Source organism: Vanessa atalanta, chromosome 23, assembly GCF_905147765.1.
Source record: "Vanessa atalanta chromosome 23, ilVanAtal1.2, whole genome shotgun sequence".
In the NCBI taxonomy this organism is placed as follows: Eukaryota; Metazoa; Arthropoda; class Insecta; order Lepidoptera; family Nymphalidae; genus Vanessa; species Vanessa atalanta.
In genome coordinates, this window is record NC_061893.1 from 2,676,040 (window position 1) to 2,696,264 (window position 20,225).

The 20,225-nt window shown below is 34.1% G+C and overlaps 1 protein-coding gene across 1 annotated transcript; it reads right to left on the bottom strand.

Annotated features, from left to right (window-relative positions):
* Positions 1-458: 458 nt before the first annotated feature.
* LOC125072959 (cilia- and flagella-associated protein 58-like) lies at positions 459-19,486 on the bottom strand. The gene is made up of 19 exons (XM_047683595.1): positions 19,400-19,486; positions 18,915-19,043; positions 17,490-17,583; positions 16,414-16,549; positions 15,658-15,835; positions 14,487-14,606; positions 11,022-11,216; positions 10,463-10,584; positions 10,027-10,166; positions 9,555-9,693; positions 9,426-9,475; positions 9,137-9,315; positions 8,579-8,788; positions 6,211-6,361; positions 4,686-4,810; positions 3,141-3,298; positions 2,854-2,971; positions 2,545-2,611; positions 459-628 (listed from the first exon to the last, which is right to left on the bottom strand). Exons 1-19 carry the CDS (start codon positions 19,484-19,486, stop codon positions 459-461), a joined length of 2,568 nt encoding a protein of 855 aa, XP_047539551.1.
* Between the last annotated feature and the right edge of the window lie 739 nt (positions 19,487-20,225).

Here is a 20,225-nt window from a genome sequence, read left to right on the forward strand (position 1 = left end):
AGCAGGAGTGAAGGACCTTTAGATATAGCGACTTAATCATGCTATTCATAATTTATTCGTAGTTTAAAATCAAAGATTTTTACCAATAGCGTGTTTTAACCACCATAATAATAAAAATCAGTCTTTCCTATTATAAAAATAGATCAAAAATTGTATAAATTGTTGAATACAAAGTATTCAAAATATTAAAGTTACGATACAAGCTAATTTAATTGAATGAATATGTATAGTAACGCTATATATAGAAAAAAGTTTTAACAAGTTCGTCATTATTGTCCTACGTTTCAGTAAATATTTAAATTCATAATCAAATAAATTTGAATCAATAATCTTCAAGTTATTCATAAAACTATTTAAAAATACCGCCAAAATATTTTCGATCGAATATCCCACAGATGATACACACCAAAGATAATATTTAACAAAATAGAATACACGTAATTATAATTTTAAGTATATTATTTTTGTTCGGGTGTGGCCGGCGTGGGCACGCGCAGCCGTCTCGCTTCGTCGGCGTCGAGCGCGCGTTTCATGTCAAAGTACTTTTGCTTGGACGAGTTCAGTTCACCGTTCACTCTGTCGAGTTCCAGCCGCAAGTCTGTCACTTGTCGCTCACGCATGTTTAATTCTGAAAAATAGATGAAATGATTTTGAAATTATACATTTTATTGGCTACTTTTTTGAACGTTAGTACGTTCAAAATGTCATCACCATCACATACTCTGTTTTTTTTTGCATTACAACGACTTGGTGCAAATCAGCAACATTCACTGCTATGCAGACGACAGTACCGAAGAAACCTTATACCTCGGCCGTGCCCGTATAACGTGGACGAAAACCAGAACGAACTTGTGTCTGAAATCTCGGACTGGGGCCAGCTAAAACTAGTCAATTCAACCCCAAAAACGCACAAGTTTACGCGTTAACTGCTAAAAACCACCATTTGTCGTATATCAGCGATTTGAGAACTATTCCCATTGCTGCCACAGCTTGTATCAGAATACTTGGCGTTAATGTTTAGAACCTCGAAGTTCAGTTCCGCGGTCTATTGGACGGTAAAGCCATGTTGGCATCAACAAAGATTGGTGTGCTCGCCACGGCATTTCACGTCGACCCATTGTCTAAAACTATACAAGGTGCGAATTAGGCCTCACAATGAATATTGCTCTCACTTCTGGGCGAATGCTCCCCAGTATTCTTCCATTTGACCATATTAAACGCAGAGCGGTTCGAATTATCGGCGCAGAGCAGTGGATCTCTCCGCATCTTCTATTGTATTTTTCAGGGGAATGTTCCGAGGAATTGTTGGGATTAATCCCGGCTGCTGAATTTCAACTTCGAACATCGCGTCTAAATTTCAAGTTTCACCTGAACCACTTAGATATCCAAAAATCCACAACAGTGCGATTTTTAAAGCATTATCTGTCTCGCATAACCACTCTGTGGAACCAGCTTTCGCCGGCGGTTTTTCGAACTGATATGACTTGAGAACTTTCAAGAAAAGAGCATACACATTTCTTAAAGGCTAGCAACGCATCTGCAAGTCCCCTGATGTTACACATGTTCATGGACGTTAGTAGTCACTTTCCATCAGATGAGCCTCCTGCTCGTTAGCCATCTATACCACATATAGTTTCTACTTATTATATTTATTTAGTCTATTCCAATCAAAGAAGGAATAGAGATAGACACACCTTCGATTTAAGTATCCCACAAGATTTTACCAATTAAATAAATTTTAACGAAACCAAAATTTCGCAATTCGGTTTATGAACAGTCTCCGCAAATATGACCATGTTTCAGAATTTCGTCGCCGTAACTTGCATATACTTTCTCTTCTGTACTATGTTATTGTTATTTGATAAAAAAGAGGGTATTGGGTTTTCTTCCGTATCCCGATCATCGCGGGCCTTATGCATATATAATCCTTTACTGTTCAGGCAATAAAATTAAGAAATGCTTATTTTCATATAAAATGATTCAAATCTATATCGATATTCAAATTTCTCAAAACTGGAGAGGATGATTTTTCGTGTGACAACATCACATACATTACTCTGATCCCAATGTAAGTAGCTAAAGCACTTATGTTATGGAAAATCAGAAGTAACGACGGTACCACAAACACCCAGACCCAAGACAACAAATTTTTACATCGACTGGTGTACCCACTACTCGACCACGGAGGAGGAAAAAGGATTTATTCTTTTTCCGTATTTTTTTTCATGTTAATTTAAGATAAGAAAATATTATTTGTGTATTACGTATAAGTATTGGTACCTGTTTGTATATATGTATTATTGAATCACCTACCTGGTTTCTCTGTCATTGACCTAAGTATCATTTTCGTTGGGTTGTCTGAACGAAATGGCTAATTCTGCCCGATAAGCCCGTACCTTATACTATACATTAATTCCCTCCTAGAATTTATTGTACTATGTGTAATGTGCAATAGTGATAATAAAACATAAGTCAATAATATATTTGTAAAAATTACATGCGATGCAACTTAATTGTTCATAATTTAAATTATGGAACCCTCACCGGCTATAAGACATTTCATCTTTGTAGTCCTCTGCGCAAGCGCACGTTGCGTTCTGTTCAACGTTTGCTGTAAAAAAGAGTCCACTACAGAATCTGTATTAGTACTAAATTATACTAATAAAATCAGTGAGATTATTGCATCTAATTATTTTTTTAACTTAGTAATATTTTTATCAAAACGCCACGACAAAGTTTGGGCGGTAAGCCGTTCAAATAGGACGGGCTGCGCCCGACAGGGGATCAACGGGCTGTTACAATACTTTTCTATTTTACTACATAATGCTGTGTACAGTACAGTGCATACAATACCTGTATCTCAGGGCTGGGCTGTAACGCAAGCATGTCTTTAACAGCGCTGTACAAATTCTTCGTCTCTTTCAGCTCGCGATCTCTCAAAACCAACATTTCACTCTGTGCTAGGACTTTCCTGAATCGACAAGGTTTTTTCATTTTTTAATAGACAAAAGAGAAACACTTTACCTAAGTGTTTCTCAATGACATAAGGATTGTCAAAACTTTTGATATGAGTTTCTCAATTATTAAACGCGAATGTGAAATGAAGGATTAGATCTTGAATTTCAAGTATAAACACAAACTTTTGCGTAAGTCGTAACTTCTGCGTCAGATGCACGCTCTCCGGATCCGTGCCTTGCAGCTTTCTCCAGCGATGCACGTTTAGTGGCGTCTCCAAAGCTTCTTCTAAAGCACGGACGCGAAGTCTCTCGCGACCTAATTCCCGCTCTAAATTGAAAACCTGGCAATAGGCGTTAATGTGTTAAAAAAGTAAAATAAATAGTGTTTAAATACTGAATTATTTGTCTACATAATATAAACCCACAAATGTTACTGGATTTATTTTTATAAATTCTCGAAGTTTAAAAGTTCTGTCATAAACAAGGTCATCCGTAGGCTTCTCGTGTCTTCTCTACTCGGTACAGTTTTTCCTCCGTTGACTAAATAAATTTGTTGTTTCAACCAAAGTATCATAAGGTGGTCCGATGACCTGGTGAAGGTCGCGGGAAGCCGCTGGTTGCGGGCTGCACAGGACCGGTCGTTGTGGCGATCTTTGGGGGAGGCCTATGTCCAGCAGTGGACGTTCTTCGGCTGACATGTATGTATGTAACCAAAGTATAAAAATACACTACAATAGGTTACAGTTTACTGTAAATGTAAAGCTACTACCGATTCGGAAAGTAGATTCTAACGAGAAGAACCGGAAAGAAGCTCAGTAGCTGGTCTTTTCCACCATTTTAATTACGGAGTATGTCAATAAAGTTTAATTTACTTTATATACATATATCCTGCCTGGAAATCAATAAATACTAAGTACATTTTTTTTCATTAATATAATCGTGTATTGAGTAATGTGCCTTATTTATCAATGTTGCATGGAACAAAGATAAACAATGAAACATTCACTTCCTACCAACTTTTTATAAAAGTGTCGTTCCGTGACATCGACATCATTCACTCATGATCATTCACTCTATTTTAATTCATTTTTTTTGCATCAGAAGCTAAAAAATAATTTATATAAATGTGAAGTTTTTCTCAATGTAAATGAAAAACTTGTTTTATTGTAATAATAATTCAAACGGTCACTTTCCATCAGGTGAGCCTCCTGCTCGTTTGCCACCTTTTGACATAAAAAAAAAAAGAGAAAAAAATGTGGCCGGATCCTCATAGAAAGTCAGCCTTGTAAACAAAACGATTAGAATGTAAAGTTTTGTTTCGTCCCGAGTGTTATTTTAATTAAGTTAAGATGTACACTAAAAATGACCTATCGATCCATGAATTGATTAATGAGACAAAAGATAAAAAGTAAATTAAAAAGGAAACTTGACCTCGAACCGCTTTATTATTGTTATGCTGTTATTATTAAAATAATGTCTTAAACAAATAGCGAGCGATTTTAATGGCTCTGTTTAAGTACAATTTTATAAAAGTTGAAAAAAAAACAAAAAAAAAGCATAATTTGAGAGCAATTATGGTTTCATTTTCACTGATATAACTGTCACTTGTATTTGCACTAAAATTATTCATTTCATTCATAATTCCAATAAAAACTTATTACCATAGTTTCCCGTTTTGCTTATGTTGCAGCTTAAAGTAATAACATTAAAAGCATGAATCTTCCTCACTTCTAATCTTAAATCTGTCATGTTCTCTATGCCTTTCGATAGAAGATTCTTCTCTTTGCGTAGACGAATTATTTCTATTCTTAAAAGACGGATGTCCTCCACTCTTTGCTCGTATTGACGTTCCCCTAAGATATACAAATTTAAACAAATAAAAATCAATGAAATTTTTACATTGCTGACATTTTTCAAGAAATTTGTATCACTATATTACGCATTTCCTAAAAGAAACGGGAGTCGTCAGTCTCAACTATTCTAAATCATAGGACTACTATAACACGAAAATTTATTTTTTTATCTTTGTATTAATTATTTAATTTTATATTTTGTATTAATTATATTTAAAGTGAACGTTAATAGATTATGCATTTAAATTTGGACAAACATGAATAATATTAATTAGAATATTCGTCTGTCAATCAACAAAAGTTAAACGTGGTTAAGCGTTAAAATGCTGGCAGGATTTTTCTGTTTTTTTTTTTACGCATTAACTAAATAATAAGCATTATTTATATATATTATATCACTGCGACTTCCTTCTTGCGGTACACGGATAATTCCGATATTTTTTTTAACTTGAACTGCGAGTACAAATTACTTGACCGCAAATGTTATTTTAGTAAGTAAAGAAATATTCCATCCTAATGATATCCTTGTAACATTACAAAGCCGAGATGACCCAGTGGTTAGAACGCGTGCATCTTAACCGATGATTTCGGGTTCAAACCCAGGCAGGCACCACTGAAATTTCATGTGCTTAGTTTGTGTTTATAATTCATCTCGTGCTCGGCGGTGAAGGAAAACATCGTGAGGAAACCTGCATGTGTATAATTTCAACGAAATTCTGCCACATGTGTATTTCGCCAACCCGCATTGGAGCAGATTGGTGGAATATGCTCCAAACCTTCTCCTCAAAGGGAGAGGAGGCCTTTATCCCAGCAGTGGGACATTTACGGGCTACTAATGCTAACATTACAATATCCATAGCAAAGTTCAGTATTTACTGTAAATAAAACGTTATGGTTGAAAATATTTATTACTAGTTGTCGCCCGTGGCTTAAAAAAGTGGCCTATGTCCTTTTTCGGAGTTAAAGCTTGCATTATACAAATTCAGTTCAATGGTTTAGCTGTGAAAGAGCAGACAGACAGACAGAGTTACTTTCAAATTTATATTATTACTATAGATCACTATGATCTTTTTATACTTTTAGTGCGTTTAGGTAATATGGGCAGCGAAGTAACATCGCACTGATTTCCGGCTGATTCGAACACTTTTTATATGTTCTTTCCAGTCAATAGAAGCAGCAGTTTTATTAGCTTGTATTGCCTGGAGAAGAAAATCAATAAAAAGGTGCTCGATCTTATCGATTTAAATAATCTAGTTATCAATAAATATAATTAAAATAATGTTACCAGTATACTATTATATTTATTTGTTGAATTTGCTAATACCGTTCAATACCACGGTTGGTTATTACGCAAAAAAACGACAAATAAACAAAAGTATTCGCGTGATAAAGCGTCTCACCTCTGTGTAGCGTTACTTCTAAAATACGTATCTTCTCGTAGAGTAAAGATATCTCGTCGTTTCTACGAACGAGCTGCGCCCCGACGACGTCCCGTTCGTTTATTAAACCTTCTAGCTCTTTCAATAGCTTAGCTCTCGCTGTGTCACCTTCCTGTGATGATATTTATTTTATTATATCCGTTATAGTTATCTATGTGGTCACTGCGTATGTCTAATGGCGATGTAAGGTTTTACGCTAATGTAAAGCATTATTACAAATAAATAGCTTTACCTTGAACTAATTTTGGTATCGTCATTACAATTTATGGCTCTACTCAAACTTATTCATATTATTTATTTTTAGGTCGATATTTTGTAATTTTAAAATAACCTCTAATTATTCATAAGAAATTTAAGTGTTATTTATTATCAATATTCTAATTAAATTTACAAAAAATAAAGATTTTATTCAATAAAGTTAACCCATCTTAGTTCTCTATGTCGCTATTGGTGATGTAAGGAATGGTCAATATATCTAACGGCATTAATATCTGTGGGCGGTGGTGACCTATTTGCCGAAAAAAATTGCTCTCCTTGAAGTAATTTTGATATCGTTATTACAAGGCTTTTTGGTTTATTTTTTATCTCCATTGAAACCTATTGATATTCTCTATTTAATAATACCGATAACAATATTACCGACAAAATAGAATATCCTTAAACCGCCAACTAGAATAATATAAACGATTATTTAATACTTGTATAATATCATGCAAGTTGCAGGGATCTTTGGTATGCGAACTCAATCGAACGGTAGGGTTGCCATCTTACTGTATTATTTTAGTGAAAACAAATCAATCAAATCAAATTCAATAAAAGCATGACACCTACTAATCGATTGTCGTATTAAGCACTAACATCGGTTCGCAAAGGAAAATAATCTGACCTTTTTTTATGATATCGGTAGGCGGACGAGCAAATGGGCCACTTAGTAAGTGGTCACCACCGCCCATAGATAATAGTGCCTGTAGTTACACTGGCTCACTCACCCTTCAAACCGGGACACTGAGTAACTGCTGTTTGGCGGTAAAAAATCTGATGAGTGGGTGTTACCTACCTATACGGGCTTGCACAAAGCCATACCACCACGTACAATCGTCTTTACTACGACTGAATTGGATTCGAATAGACTATTAATACCTGAATACGTTTGATATATTTCATGAAAAATATATATATGTATATACATTTAAATTGACGCCTTGCTATGATTATGTCGTCCGACCGATTTCGGTCACGACGCCGAATCTCATGAAAGATCAGCCAACTACCCAGAATATATTATAGTTGCACAAGTGTGTGCACAAACATAATTGCACCCTCTATTCCGCCACTCTCATAATCCGATGGGGCGGCAAATCTGACACGACCGGAAAGAGTTAACGCGCAGGACCAACGGACCAACTTAACGTGATTTCCGAGGCACGGGTACACTACACACTTCCAACTTCTAGACTGGGCCGTTACTGAGAATATTTCGACAGTAAAACCCAATGACTTTTTATCCGCCCTGGGAGAACGATAAGAACTGGGAACTGTTGCCTTATATCAAGCCAATAGACCAACGAGGCAGTCGGCATTGCTAGTATAATACTAAATAATAATATAGTCCTAATCGAAACGAAGTTGACATAGTAAAACAGAACATATATCTACATCATCTTCATCAATTTCTTTATGCCATAACTAACCGTACCAACCAACTTTATTTGTTTTCATGTTGGTTAAATCTGGAATTTTGCGAACACTTGAATTATGTCCCTAAATGGACACGAGCTGGTAAGTGATGACTCTGCATTATTATTTTTTACAAATAGTCATAAAACGATTAGACAACCCTGTTCGTTTGTATCAGTTTCTATCAATTAAGATTCCAAAAGATGACGTACGTGTCATATAAAGTTAGATATTTATACCGATCGCTCATCAAGTTATTGCCATTCTTAGACTAGTTATATGATTGTATATATATGTCATTTCTTAGAATAAGTTCTTCATACTCGTTGCCGTGCAATTAAGTTTTTTATGGAAAAATGTTTAATCTCTTGTGGCAAAATATTTTTAGGGCGGTGATGTTTGTGGTAATAGTTTGATTTGAAATTATGATATAGATTTTAAGACATTCATTTGTTTGCCTTTATGATATAAGGAAAATATTGCACCGAGTAGCGATGTGTTATATCGAGCTGCCATTGTTGTTCTTAACATGAAAACTAGATTATTTTATCAGCAATCTTTTGATATTTCTTCTCCTTTTTTTTTCACTTTCCTTTTACCTTCTTTGCCATAAAAAATATAATATCAACAAAAACAAACGCAACCATTTTACCTGAACAATTCTATTGAGTCTCGCTTCTTCTTGTCTCAACGCCGTAATATCCGCCTTCGCTTCGGATAACTTCGTCATCCCCGCTTGTACTTCAGAACGAAGCTGTTCGTTTTTCTTGTTGCATTTTACGAGCGTCCCCTCGCAGGTCTTTAAGCCGGTTTCCTTACCACTTATGTCTTCTTTCAGCTGTTCTATTTGATAGGCTAACATCTAGAAATTAGTTATTTATGTAAAGACTAATCCCGTAAAGCCGTGAGCAACTTTAAGTATTCATACTGTGTTAAAGACAGTCGCTATAGCAAATCTTGCGAATTTTTATAATAAATAAGTTTAACTCTTTTGGAGAAGGAAAATAATTTCCACTTGTACGTTACCCCAAAAAAAATTATTTAACACACTAAAACAATTTTATAACGTATATAGCTGTAGAAATTAATATTGTCAATAAAAGCAAATTATAAGCCCTTTAAAAAACGAATCTTGAGCACATTATAAGAAAAAAGTATTTGTCTCTTCTAATTTGGTTATTTCTAGAACGCTTATTATATAAAGAGAAACCTTAAGCTTTTGTTTCAAATCCAGTATCTCATCAAGGGCTTCTGTGTAATTCTTGTGTAGCATATTTCTTTCAGCGCGCGTAGTGTCTAAAGCGACGGATAATTTCCGCCCCTTCAGAGACTCCTCACGTAAAGCCTTTTTCAGATCCAGAATGTCTGCTGTTCGCAGACGTACTTCCTCTGCGAACAAAAAAAGATAAATGTATATGTTTCTATAAGTATATATTAATATATTTAAATATTATATCTAAATATAATACACAAAAAGACTAGTATTGTATCAGGCATACCAGAAATCTCATCAATTTTTTCATTTAGCGCAATTGTCTCCTCTAGCATTCTGTAAAATTAAACAACATGTTATTAAATTTTAGAAGAACTCTCATTGTGTTTTGTCTCATTTCTATTGTTCCACTGACCTATCTTTGTCCTTTTCTAGCTGTCGTATTATTAAGCGCTGTTTATTAATCTGTACTGCACTGGCGTCCAATTCATGTTCCAGCTGCTTACGTCTTTGCTCTTGACGGTTGATTATTTGCAGATTTTCCAAAGCTTCGTCTAGTTGGATAATTTATGACAGTATGTATTTGAAGGTATGTTAGAGTTCAGCACTGTTTATATAAGTAGGGTTGTTGTTAGGTTCCTCTTTAATAGTACAGAGGATGACGCCATTACTTCAATAGTAAAGTTAAATTTATTACTATTATAATTTATAAGTATTGCAATAACGTTTGCTTTCTGTCATGATTAGAATATTTTGATATAACTATAACCTCGCATAATGCAGTACGGTAGTTCCCAAATAATGAGCTAAATAAAACTATAGTTGTAATTGAAACAGAAAATTTAAATATTTTTTTAAAGACAGGCTAATCGATTTCTTATACGCACTCTGTATCTTTTGCATATTTTTATTGAGGATATCCTTCTCCCGGTTAAGATTCTCTATCTCTCGTCGGTCCGCCTCCGCCTGTTTCTTGCCCAGCATTATTTCCCGTTCCATAACGCTTACTTGCTGGCGGAGATTCTCCCTGAGGGAAACGTTTAACAAATAGCATATTCTAACATCTCTATAATACATATTATTATAGAGATGCTAGAAATAGTAAAGTAGTAAGTACAATAATCGAAGTCAAATCAAAATAACCCTATTTGTAATTATCAAAAATATATTCTTAAGCAAGTATGTTTTGGATTTTCAACATTTTCTGAGACAATCATGTAAAAACATGGTCTCGCTATCTGTGTATCAGAGTAACAAATTACAATGCTTAGAGACATCATTCATAATTCAGTCTATTGATATTTATTCTTATTAATATATTACCGATCAGATTCAACACCAGCCTTTGCTTGTTCCAGCAGCTGGTATTTCTTCATCTGTTGCAGCGCTTGTTTTGTTAATTTAGTTACTTCGTTGCGTAATCTATTACCGTCATCAATCATATTCTGTGGAAAATACGTATTTTTCTCAGATTCTACAATATAAATTATTTGCACAGAAACTTGCTTATAATAACAATGTTTATAAGTATCGCAAAGGGATCACAGGACTCCTCTCCTCTGCGGAGAAAGTTGGGGGCTTAAACCAGCAAGCTGCTCCATTCCATGGCAGGTGCTATATACACATGTGGCAAAATTTCATTTAAATTAGACACATGCATTTCCTGGCGACATTTTACTTCACCACCGAGTACCAGATGAATTATAAACATAAATTAAGCCCATGGAAATTCAGTGTTTGCCTTTGAACCTGCAGTCACCCCCTAAAATGCAAATTCTAACCACTGGCCAACCGGTTCTTTACCATATAGCTTTCTTATCTGTATAATTACTTTAAAATAATATATGTATAATTTCTAATATATTTTGAAAAAGAGTAAAACCTTCAACTCCTTTGTAGTGTTAGTGAGATTTTGCTTCGCCTTATCAAACTCAGCGTTAGTGACGTCCAGCTGTTGTCTGAGCTGAGCAGCTTTGAGCAAAGCGGCTTCTTGCTCCTCTTGGGCTACTTCCAACTTGTTTCCCATATCACGAAGTTGACGATCACGGCGTTCAATAGTTTTTTCGGCTTTTGAAAGCTAACATTATGAATAAATTATTATGTAACTAGGTACTTACAAATTGAATCGTTGAATGAATCAGTAAATCACAAATCCTTTATAATATTTTTTTTTCACTATTTATTTATACTTGCTATCAATATTAGTCATCGATTATTAAAACAAACTTATAATCTTAATAGTTTGTTTATTAGAATTCAGCTAAGAAAATTCATCGAAGTTTATCTTATATGAGTTTACCTTCTGACACCGAAGCTTTTTTTATTGAGATGATAATTAGTCTCAATCTAGAAATGACTGATATATGAATTTACCAATTACGAAACTCATTAGATTTTGCTTAGATTAACTAAATTATGAGTTTTTGCTTTCAAGTGAGTGAGTTGGGTCGGTAATTCCCAGTTTTATTTATTTTATTTTATTTAGTATAAGTAGACGGACGGGTAAATGGGCCACCTGATGGTAAGTAAAACACCACCTCATATATTAAAAAAAATCTTATCTCGCTAATGCACCTACTACTACATACTAATCTTGAGAGCTAAGATGTTATGCCCCTTTCGGTAGTTACACTGGCTAACTCACCTTTCACCGACTACCAAGTAATTAATTTCGTAATTAGTGATTGGTTTTTTGTAGATAAGTGCTTTGAACAGCCGAATATTATGATTGGAAACAAGAATTAAAACAATTAAATATGTTTCGGCAGTTGAGACAAATAACTTTTGCAAAACTATAATGCGATAAATTTAAGTATAAAATAGTTTAAGCATTGACCCCAGATTTTGTATAATATGTTGCTTGTAAAAAGAAAACTTTATGGGAGTTAGTTTAATTGACATATAAGTGTAGCAATTAACTTTATTTGGTCGCGTCCAAAGTTTATATAGTTAGCCTGAGTAATAAATCAGAGTAAAATGTATCCAGCCAAATAGCAAACACAAAATAATTATTTGATTAGTTACTTAAAAAATACTATACAGGTAGTCCCGGAATGCGACGTCAAGCCGGTTGGGCAAGTAACTTTAAAAGTTGGCACATTTAATGAGGATTCCAAAATGGTATGACACTTGCTAGATTATTTGTTATATTATGGCATTTATTTTATTTTTGAACGAATCCGATTTTCAACTATTTTTTATTATTTGAATTAGAATTTGGATAGCGAAATTTATTTGGAATTCCTACAAAATAATTGACAAATTTACTGGAAGACGTACCACTTAACATTTACCGAGATATGTGGTACCAGCAAGATGGCTGCCCGGCACATTATTTTTTTTTTTTTTTTTTTTTTATCTTTATTTATTATAGAGGGTTTTTTCATTAAGTGAATATGTCACCCTCGTCATTATATACAGTTAAATACATTTCTCATATCACATATTAGTACAATACAGTCATAGATAAGGTTTTCTAATTTCTATTTTTGAGAGCTAAATTTACAAATTTATATACAGATTTAGCTTCGTTAGACAATGGAGAAGCTAAAATGCTATTATAAACACCAATATTATAACCACGACTAGCGATAACAGCTCCCTTTAGCGCCCTAACACGAACACATTCTTCTAAAATGTGATAGACATCCTCTACCACACCGCACACAGTACAATTAGGAGAATTCACTTTTCTCATCATATATCCGAAACTATTCAGTGGAATGTGACCAGAGCGCAGTCTTAAGGCAGTTGTAATATCTTTGCGCTTTAATTTGGAATTTAGGAACCAGAGAGATCCAAAAAGTCTAGGTTGTATAGTTTTATACCAGATTCCTTTGGTAAGCGATCTTTCATTAAAATATTCAGACCACATCTCACGACATATTCGTTTAATATCCCCTAAAAGATCGGTGGGACTAGGTAAACACTTAAATTCAATACCATCGGATATAGCTTCTTTAGCTAGTCGGTCAACTTCCTCATTTCCCACTAACCCGACATGAGATGGTATCCATTGCAAGATTATTGTTTTATTATTAGATTTAAATTTTAATAAACATTTTAAAATTGTGAAAGCAATAGGAAGACCTCTGTGGGGTGCTGTACATTTTAAGATATGTAAAAGAGCACTTTTCGAGTCGGTAAATATAACAAATTTATGAAAATCAATCGATTCAATCCGGCACATTATGCTCGCTTGATTAGAGCATACCTCGATGAGGAATACCCGGACAGGTGGATAGGGCGGTCTGGCACAATCTTGTGGCCAGCTCGTTGGCTCCAGTAAATCCACTCGAACTCTTTTACTGCGGAGCAGTGAAAGAAAAATTGTACCAAAAACCAATAGAAGGCTTGGCGGAGCTACGGGCAAGAATAGTAGAAGCAGTAGAATTCGTAAATACGTTATTTACAATTTTTTTCCGAAGATTCTCCCGTCTGACAACCCGATCTTTTCTACTGATGATTAGATGTCGGGTGTGTATTGCAGTTTGAACATTTGCTGTAATTTATATAATCTTTTTTTATATTTTTATAATTGTTTTTTTAATGATATCGGTAGGCGGACGAGCAAATGGGCCAGCTGATGGTAAGTGGTCACCACCGTCCATAGACAATGGCTTTGTAAGAAATATTAACCATTCCTTACATCACCTATGCGCCACCAACCTTGGGAACTAAGATGTTTTGTCCCTTGTGCCTGTGATTACACTGGCTCACTCACCCTTCTAACCGGAACACAACAATACAGTGTACTGTTATTTGGCGGTACAATATCTGATGAGTGCGTGGTTACCCAGACGGACTTGCACAAAGTCCTACCACCATGTAAATTTAAGAAATAATCTGGCAAGTGTCATATCATTTGGGAATCCTCAATTAATATGCCAACTTTTAAAGCCATTCGTCCAACCAGTACCAAAAATATACTACCTACGTAGTATATTTTTTTTCAGCAGAGTCACTTGAAATTGAACGATAAACTCAATTTCACTTTTGATATGGGAATCATGTGTCATTATCTTTCAAAATTAGAGCAGTTGGGTTAAAATTTTAGACTACTAGCTACAGGAGCATTACTCAGAGTTACAAAATAAAAAATAAATAAAAAAAAAAGTTGAAATTTTGTAGAAACGGGAAGTGAAAATGCATCACAGGTGTATATTTTTCGCGTCTTTTTTTTCTAAATGGTCATTATTTTTAAAGAATTTAACATAGATTTTTTTTGGATTTTTCTGATAACTATAATATGACTATAGAGTGATGGCATATTTCTGAATAGGTCATCATTTTTAGTGTTATTAAAGTTACCATTTGCTTTAGGTAAAATAATAAATCAAACACAAACTTTATCATTAAGACTGTTAATAGCATTTCCTCGATTTTCCATTTCCGCCTTCAGCGTCGCGCTCTCTCCCTTCAAATGCTCGACCAGACGGTTCTGTCGTACAGCGTTATTGTCCGCTTCCTAAAACATTATAATTATATTTAAATTTATAACACAACTAAAGGATATCTAATCATACACATATATATATATATATATATATACGTGTTATGTTAAAACGCACGATTTGCTTCGAGTCATTTGGTAATAGTTTATTTATCAGATGAATGTGATGATGATGTCCCCTTGACCGATTTCGCTCTGGGCGACCAATTTAAAGGGACATACCCAACTACGCAGTTACGCAATTACAGTACACGATTGTGTACCCAAATATCGATGCGTTTTCTATTTCCTCACTCTCCGGAACCGGAAAAAGTAGTTGCAGGCTTTCCGTGACGTCCGAGGATTAAAAAATCGTATGAACATGCGTCATTTAGAAAGGTTTGATCCACGTCCCATAGTTTTACTAGGACCATTGAAAATACCATTGTCTTTTTGTTTTATAATATAACCAATATTTTTATTTAATATATTTATTTAATTAGTTTATGCAAATGTTTTATTGAATATGTGGTATTGAAAGAAAACTGATTAGTTTCAGTTGAGCGTTAAAAACAACATTTGATGAAATAATTAGTCACAGTGACATATCTTGAACTTGCCTACTTTTTGAATACTTTGTAAAAAAAACAAATAAATTTAAAACTAGGTATTTTTTGTATTGATATAAATAGCTTGCTAGACATTTAATTATCCTTGAACTTGAATCTAATGTCTGAGAAACACGTTTTTGTACCTCAAATTTTGACTAATTTAAATTATTAATGATACACGCTCACAAATCAAAACAAGTCAAGTACCTATTACTAACATACAGAAGTGACGGAGGCATCAATGATTTTCCAGGGAAAAAAATATCGACCATATCGTAAGAGCGCGACGTTCTATACGAGACCAACATTACCGTCACCTTGTCAGTGGGAGGGATGTAGTTCAATAAAATTAACCTTATAGGAATTAATTTGTAGAGCCTTAAAGACCTCAAAGACCACGTGGCTTCAAAATCATTCATTCAATTAACATTACACTACAAATTGACACTTATTGGAAAGGCGTTAAATCTGTTTACCTCCAGCTGTTCTTCCATTTTAGCAATCGTCTCTTCAGCGTTGGTGTTCTTCTGATCCAGTTCTTCGATGTAACTCAGAGCGTTGGTCAGCCTTTGCTTAACACCATCCAACTCACCCTGTAGCCGAGCCTTCTCTTTTTCAAACTTCTCTTTCTCTTTAACTGCTGACGTCGCACCGCTTTACGAAAATCAAATTAATGGTTCGTTAAAAGGCGTAAATTCCATTCAAATGTGTATTTGATACTTTACGAAAGGTCAAGTATTAGATTTTGAGTTGTTTTAAACAATTACCTGTTTCTAAACAACTATAATACAACTCGAATATTCTAAAGTTGCTTATATCATAACGAAGGTTAAATCTATAAAGTCATGTTGGACGCCTTTATTTTCACAGCCAAAGGAGAAATTACTTTAAGGTTAATCGAATATTCAAGATGAAACTCCATTCAATTCATTATAGAGTTTAGGTACAAAAAAGAAAATTTTGCCATTTACCATTCCCTATCTTTCCCATAATAATAATTATTATAATTAATTTTATTGAAAAATTCGTTGAAATATCTTGTGTTATATTTTATTGTTATATATAATTCATTATTATTTCATAATAAGGAATTTTCTTTAATGTGAATAGGTTCATATTGAGATCTTTAAACGAATTTATAAACCCAAAAATATACCACTTTAATCTTAAATACAATTATGAAATTTATTTAATTTATTTAAAAATATTTACGTTTTATTGTATTTACTCACGCATCATCGTCACCAGCTCGTTTCCTCGCGTCAAGTTCCTTCTCCAGCCGTGTCACCGTTTTCTTCATGGTTTCCAGACTTTCGACGCTAGCCAATTCCCTCGCGTGCATCGCATCGGCGAGCGCTCGAGCGTCATCTAAGGTGAAATATTCAGTCAGTAAATCAGAGTACATACTTACGGAGTTATGATAAGAACACAATTGTCATCAAAATGACCATCATATTGGTTAATTACGCTGTCACTTAAATATCCTGTCTTGCGCAGTCATTTGCTTTTTGACATACCAATTTTACCAAACTGGGTTGTTTTATAATATAGCTGGATGGACGGGCAAACTGATGGTGATCACCACCGCCGGTAGGCATTGCCGATGTAAGAAATATTACGCCACCAACCTTGGGAATTAAGATGTTATGTCCCTTGTAGTTTACTGTAGAGTTTAAGCTACACTGCTTTACTTATTTTCAAACCGGATCATGACAACACCAATACCTAGAAAGGTATTGGTGTAGTATTTTTTCTCAAGCTTTGATTTCCAGTCAGAAAAGGCATTTAATTGCTTTGCCTCATCATATACATTTTTAATTTATTATTCTTTTATTTCCAAATATGTTTGTGTACTAGTCTTTAGTACTATTTCTATCTGTGTGTCGATACACAGTTGGCAGAAGTTCACTCGATACATGCAAGTTTGCAAGAGTTCATTATAATTAGTTTACTCTACTTATTATATACTAAGTTATACTAAGGTTCAGGGTTTCCACAACTACATATACCATTACTATAGTACTATGTTAATAATATACTTCTATAACGGTTATAATTTTAAGTTAGATTATTATCATCGTTTTCCAATATAGATTTTCTTTTGTTCTTAAATTTTCTCCAAAGACATTTGCGACCATCTGATATAATCTTTTTCCTTAATTTAACATTTTTACTGATGCGAATAGTCGACTAATACAATTAAATCAACACTATAACTATACTAAACTACATTCCTTATTTCTAGTTTACTACACGTATTACTAATTATATCGCTCCTTAGAATTTACAAAGATTAAAACTATCTTACCGATTTCGGCTCTTAATCTCTCGACGGTTTTGGAGGAGTCGGAAATCTCAGTCAAATATTCGGACACCATTGCGTCGTATCGTGATAGCCTGTTCTGTTATAAATAAAGTGCAAATTAAATAATTGTAATAGAATAATGTCTTCCTTAGGATTATTAGAATGTATATCATAAATTTTATATAATATATGCTGCCTTAAACGATTCTTTATCATCTATATATTAGTGAAATTATATGTACTTTATATTGTACATATAATTTCACTACTTGTTTGGTCTACTGATATATATATAAGGCCGCAGATCTCGAGGTATGCTGTTTGCTGGGTTCAAAATCCAGTTCGGGCATAAAAAGGCATATAAAGTTACTGGGTTTTTCTATCGAATAAAAATTCATTACCAGCCCGGAGTGAGGAAATTGTAAGTTTACACTACCACGCCTCGGCGAGCAAGTACAATCGTGGGTCCAGCGCAGTTCTTTCCAGATGTGACGAATTTGCCGTCTCATCAGATTATAAGAGGGAAGGAATAGAAAGATCACCTGTGTTGCGTACACACTTGTACGTGTATAATATGTTCTGCGTGGTTGGCTGGTGTCTTAAATATATTAAAATAAAATAAGATTTGTATAAAACGTAGTGCCTATCTAAATTTTTTTCTAAGTCAAAATTGTTTAATCAATATAAGCACTTGCTTATTGATAGCTAGTCAAAAGTGTACCGCCGGTTCGGAATTTAAAACCTCGGACCTCAGACGAACCGGCGAAAGAAACTCAGCGGGATATATATTTTATTTTTATTTTCATATTACATGTACAATAATAAACATATTCTTGTTATTTGAATCAACCTGGAGGCGATCATCTAATTCCGAAGGTGGAATATAATAATTGGAAATAACAACTGTTCAGCTGATAACAGATAGAGGAATGTAAAATGTTCAGGATCGTTGATACATATAGCCGAGATGGCCCAGTGGTAAGAACGCGTGTATCTTAACCGATGATTTCGGGTTCAAACCCAGGGAAGCACCACTGAATTTCATCTGCATAATTTGTGTTTATAATTCATCTCGTGCTCGGCAGTGAAGGAAAACATCGTGAGCAAACCCGAATGCGTCTTAGTTCAACGAAATTCTGCCACATGTGTATTCCACCAACCCGCATTGGAGCAGCGTGGTGGAAAATGCTCCTCTAAGGGAGAGGAGGTCTTAGCCCAGCAGTGGGAAATTTACAGGCTGCTAATGTAATGTAAAAATTTAATGTATACATTGATTGAAAATGAAAGCTAATTTGTTTCAATAAATTATTTTCAATTGACAAAACAAATGTATTTACTAAAAGATATTTCTTAATTCCGTTAGTCCCAATTAACTGGGACATCCGATTGTATTGGTCAAGGTTATCCGACAAATCAAATTCACATTACCTTGAGGCTGCTAAGTTTTTCTTGATGAGAGACATTCTCTTCTTTCATCTTGAAATACGAATCATAGAGTTTAGTGTACACGTCGGCATACTGTTTGAGACCTTCGGCTTCTCGCAACTGTTCTAATATCTGATATAAAATTAAAAAAATAATTAGAGCGTAGTAAAAATTGACTATCTCTTGGTAATAAATTATTAATAAGAATAAACATTTTAAATAACAATAGATTTGTTATAGAGAAAATTAAAAAAAAAAGTGAAAAAAGAATCAATGTAGAAGCTAGACAGCCTAGAAGCTAGATAGCCAACTTTACGTTACAAATGACGTTTATGTATAAATAATATATATATGTATGTATGTGTATTTTGTTAAACTAATTATTAATAAGTCTTATTAATGAATAACAAAGCAGCTTAAATGATTTTGAAGCAAAAAATATTCTCAATACAAAGTAAGTAGAAATAATGATAAGTAAAACGAATTACTCTTTCAAATTCTTTCTCCGCTTCCGTTGTTTCCGATCCGATGGTGATAGCTGCTCCGAACTCGTCATCATCGTCTTGTTTCTCCATTTTTGTCTAAAATGCTAAAAAAATAGGCAAATAAACACGAAATAATAACAATAGCAAAGACGTTCAAGGCGTGCCGACTACCGAGTTTTGGTTGTCATGGTTACGTCACCTTGACGATGGGAGTAATATGTAGGTTATATAGGTGTACAGAAATATCTGAACGATATTACAGTAATGTTATGGTTACATTAGTCTCTTCTAATATTATATATTTAAGTGCCCTGGGAGTTATTGTATATGTGTTTTATTTTAGGAACATTTTCCCAGATGTTTTAAATAAAAAATTCTCAGATTGGGTTTTTTTGAAAGAGACGGCTAATGAGCCATAAGTACGCCCATTGTACATCACATAAAATAATTGTTTATATTTTTGTTTTGAGTATTATAGTTTTTTTTTGTGTTTAGTCCTAAGATTTCTGTTTGTGGTGTACAATAAAGTATATTAACAAATAACAATAATTTTCAGAAATTATTTTTTGCACATTTTTGTTATGGTTGCCGGTCTATATTTATTATATAGCTTAATTCCTTTACTCTCATAATCCGATGGGAAGTCAATCCGAAACTATCCGATAGAGTATAGGTACAGAACTAACCGCTTCACGTGCTTTTCGAGCAACTATTGTAAACAATGGCAACATTTGTACGAAGTTGAAAGATTTGACAAAATTATGTTCCATTGTCATGTAACTAGTGAAATTATAATGTCACGACTTCGGTAATAACCTCGTAACATATA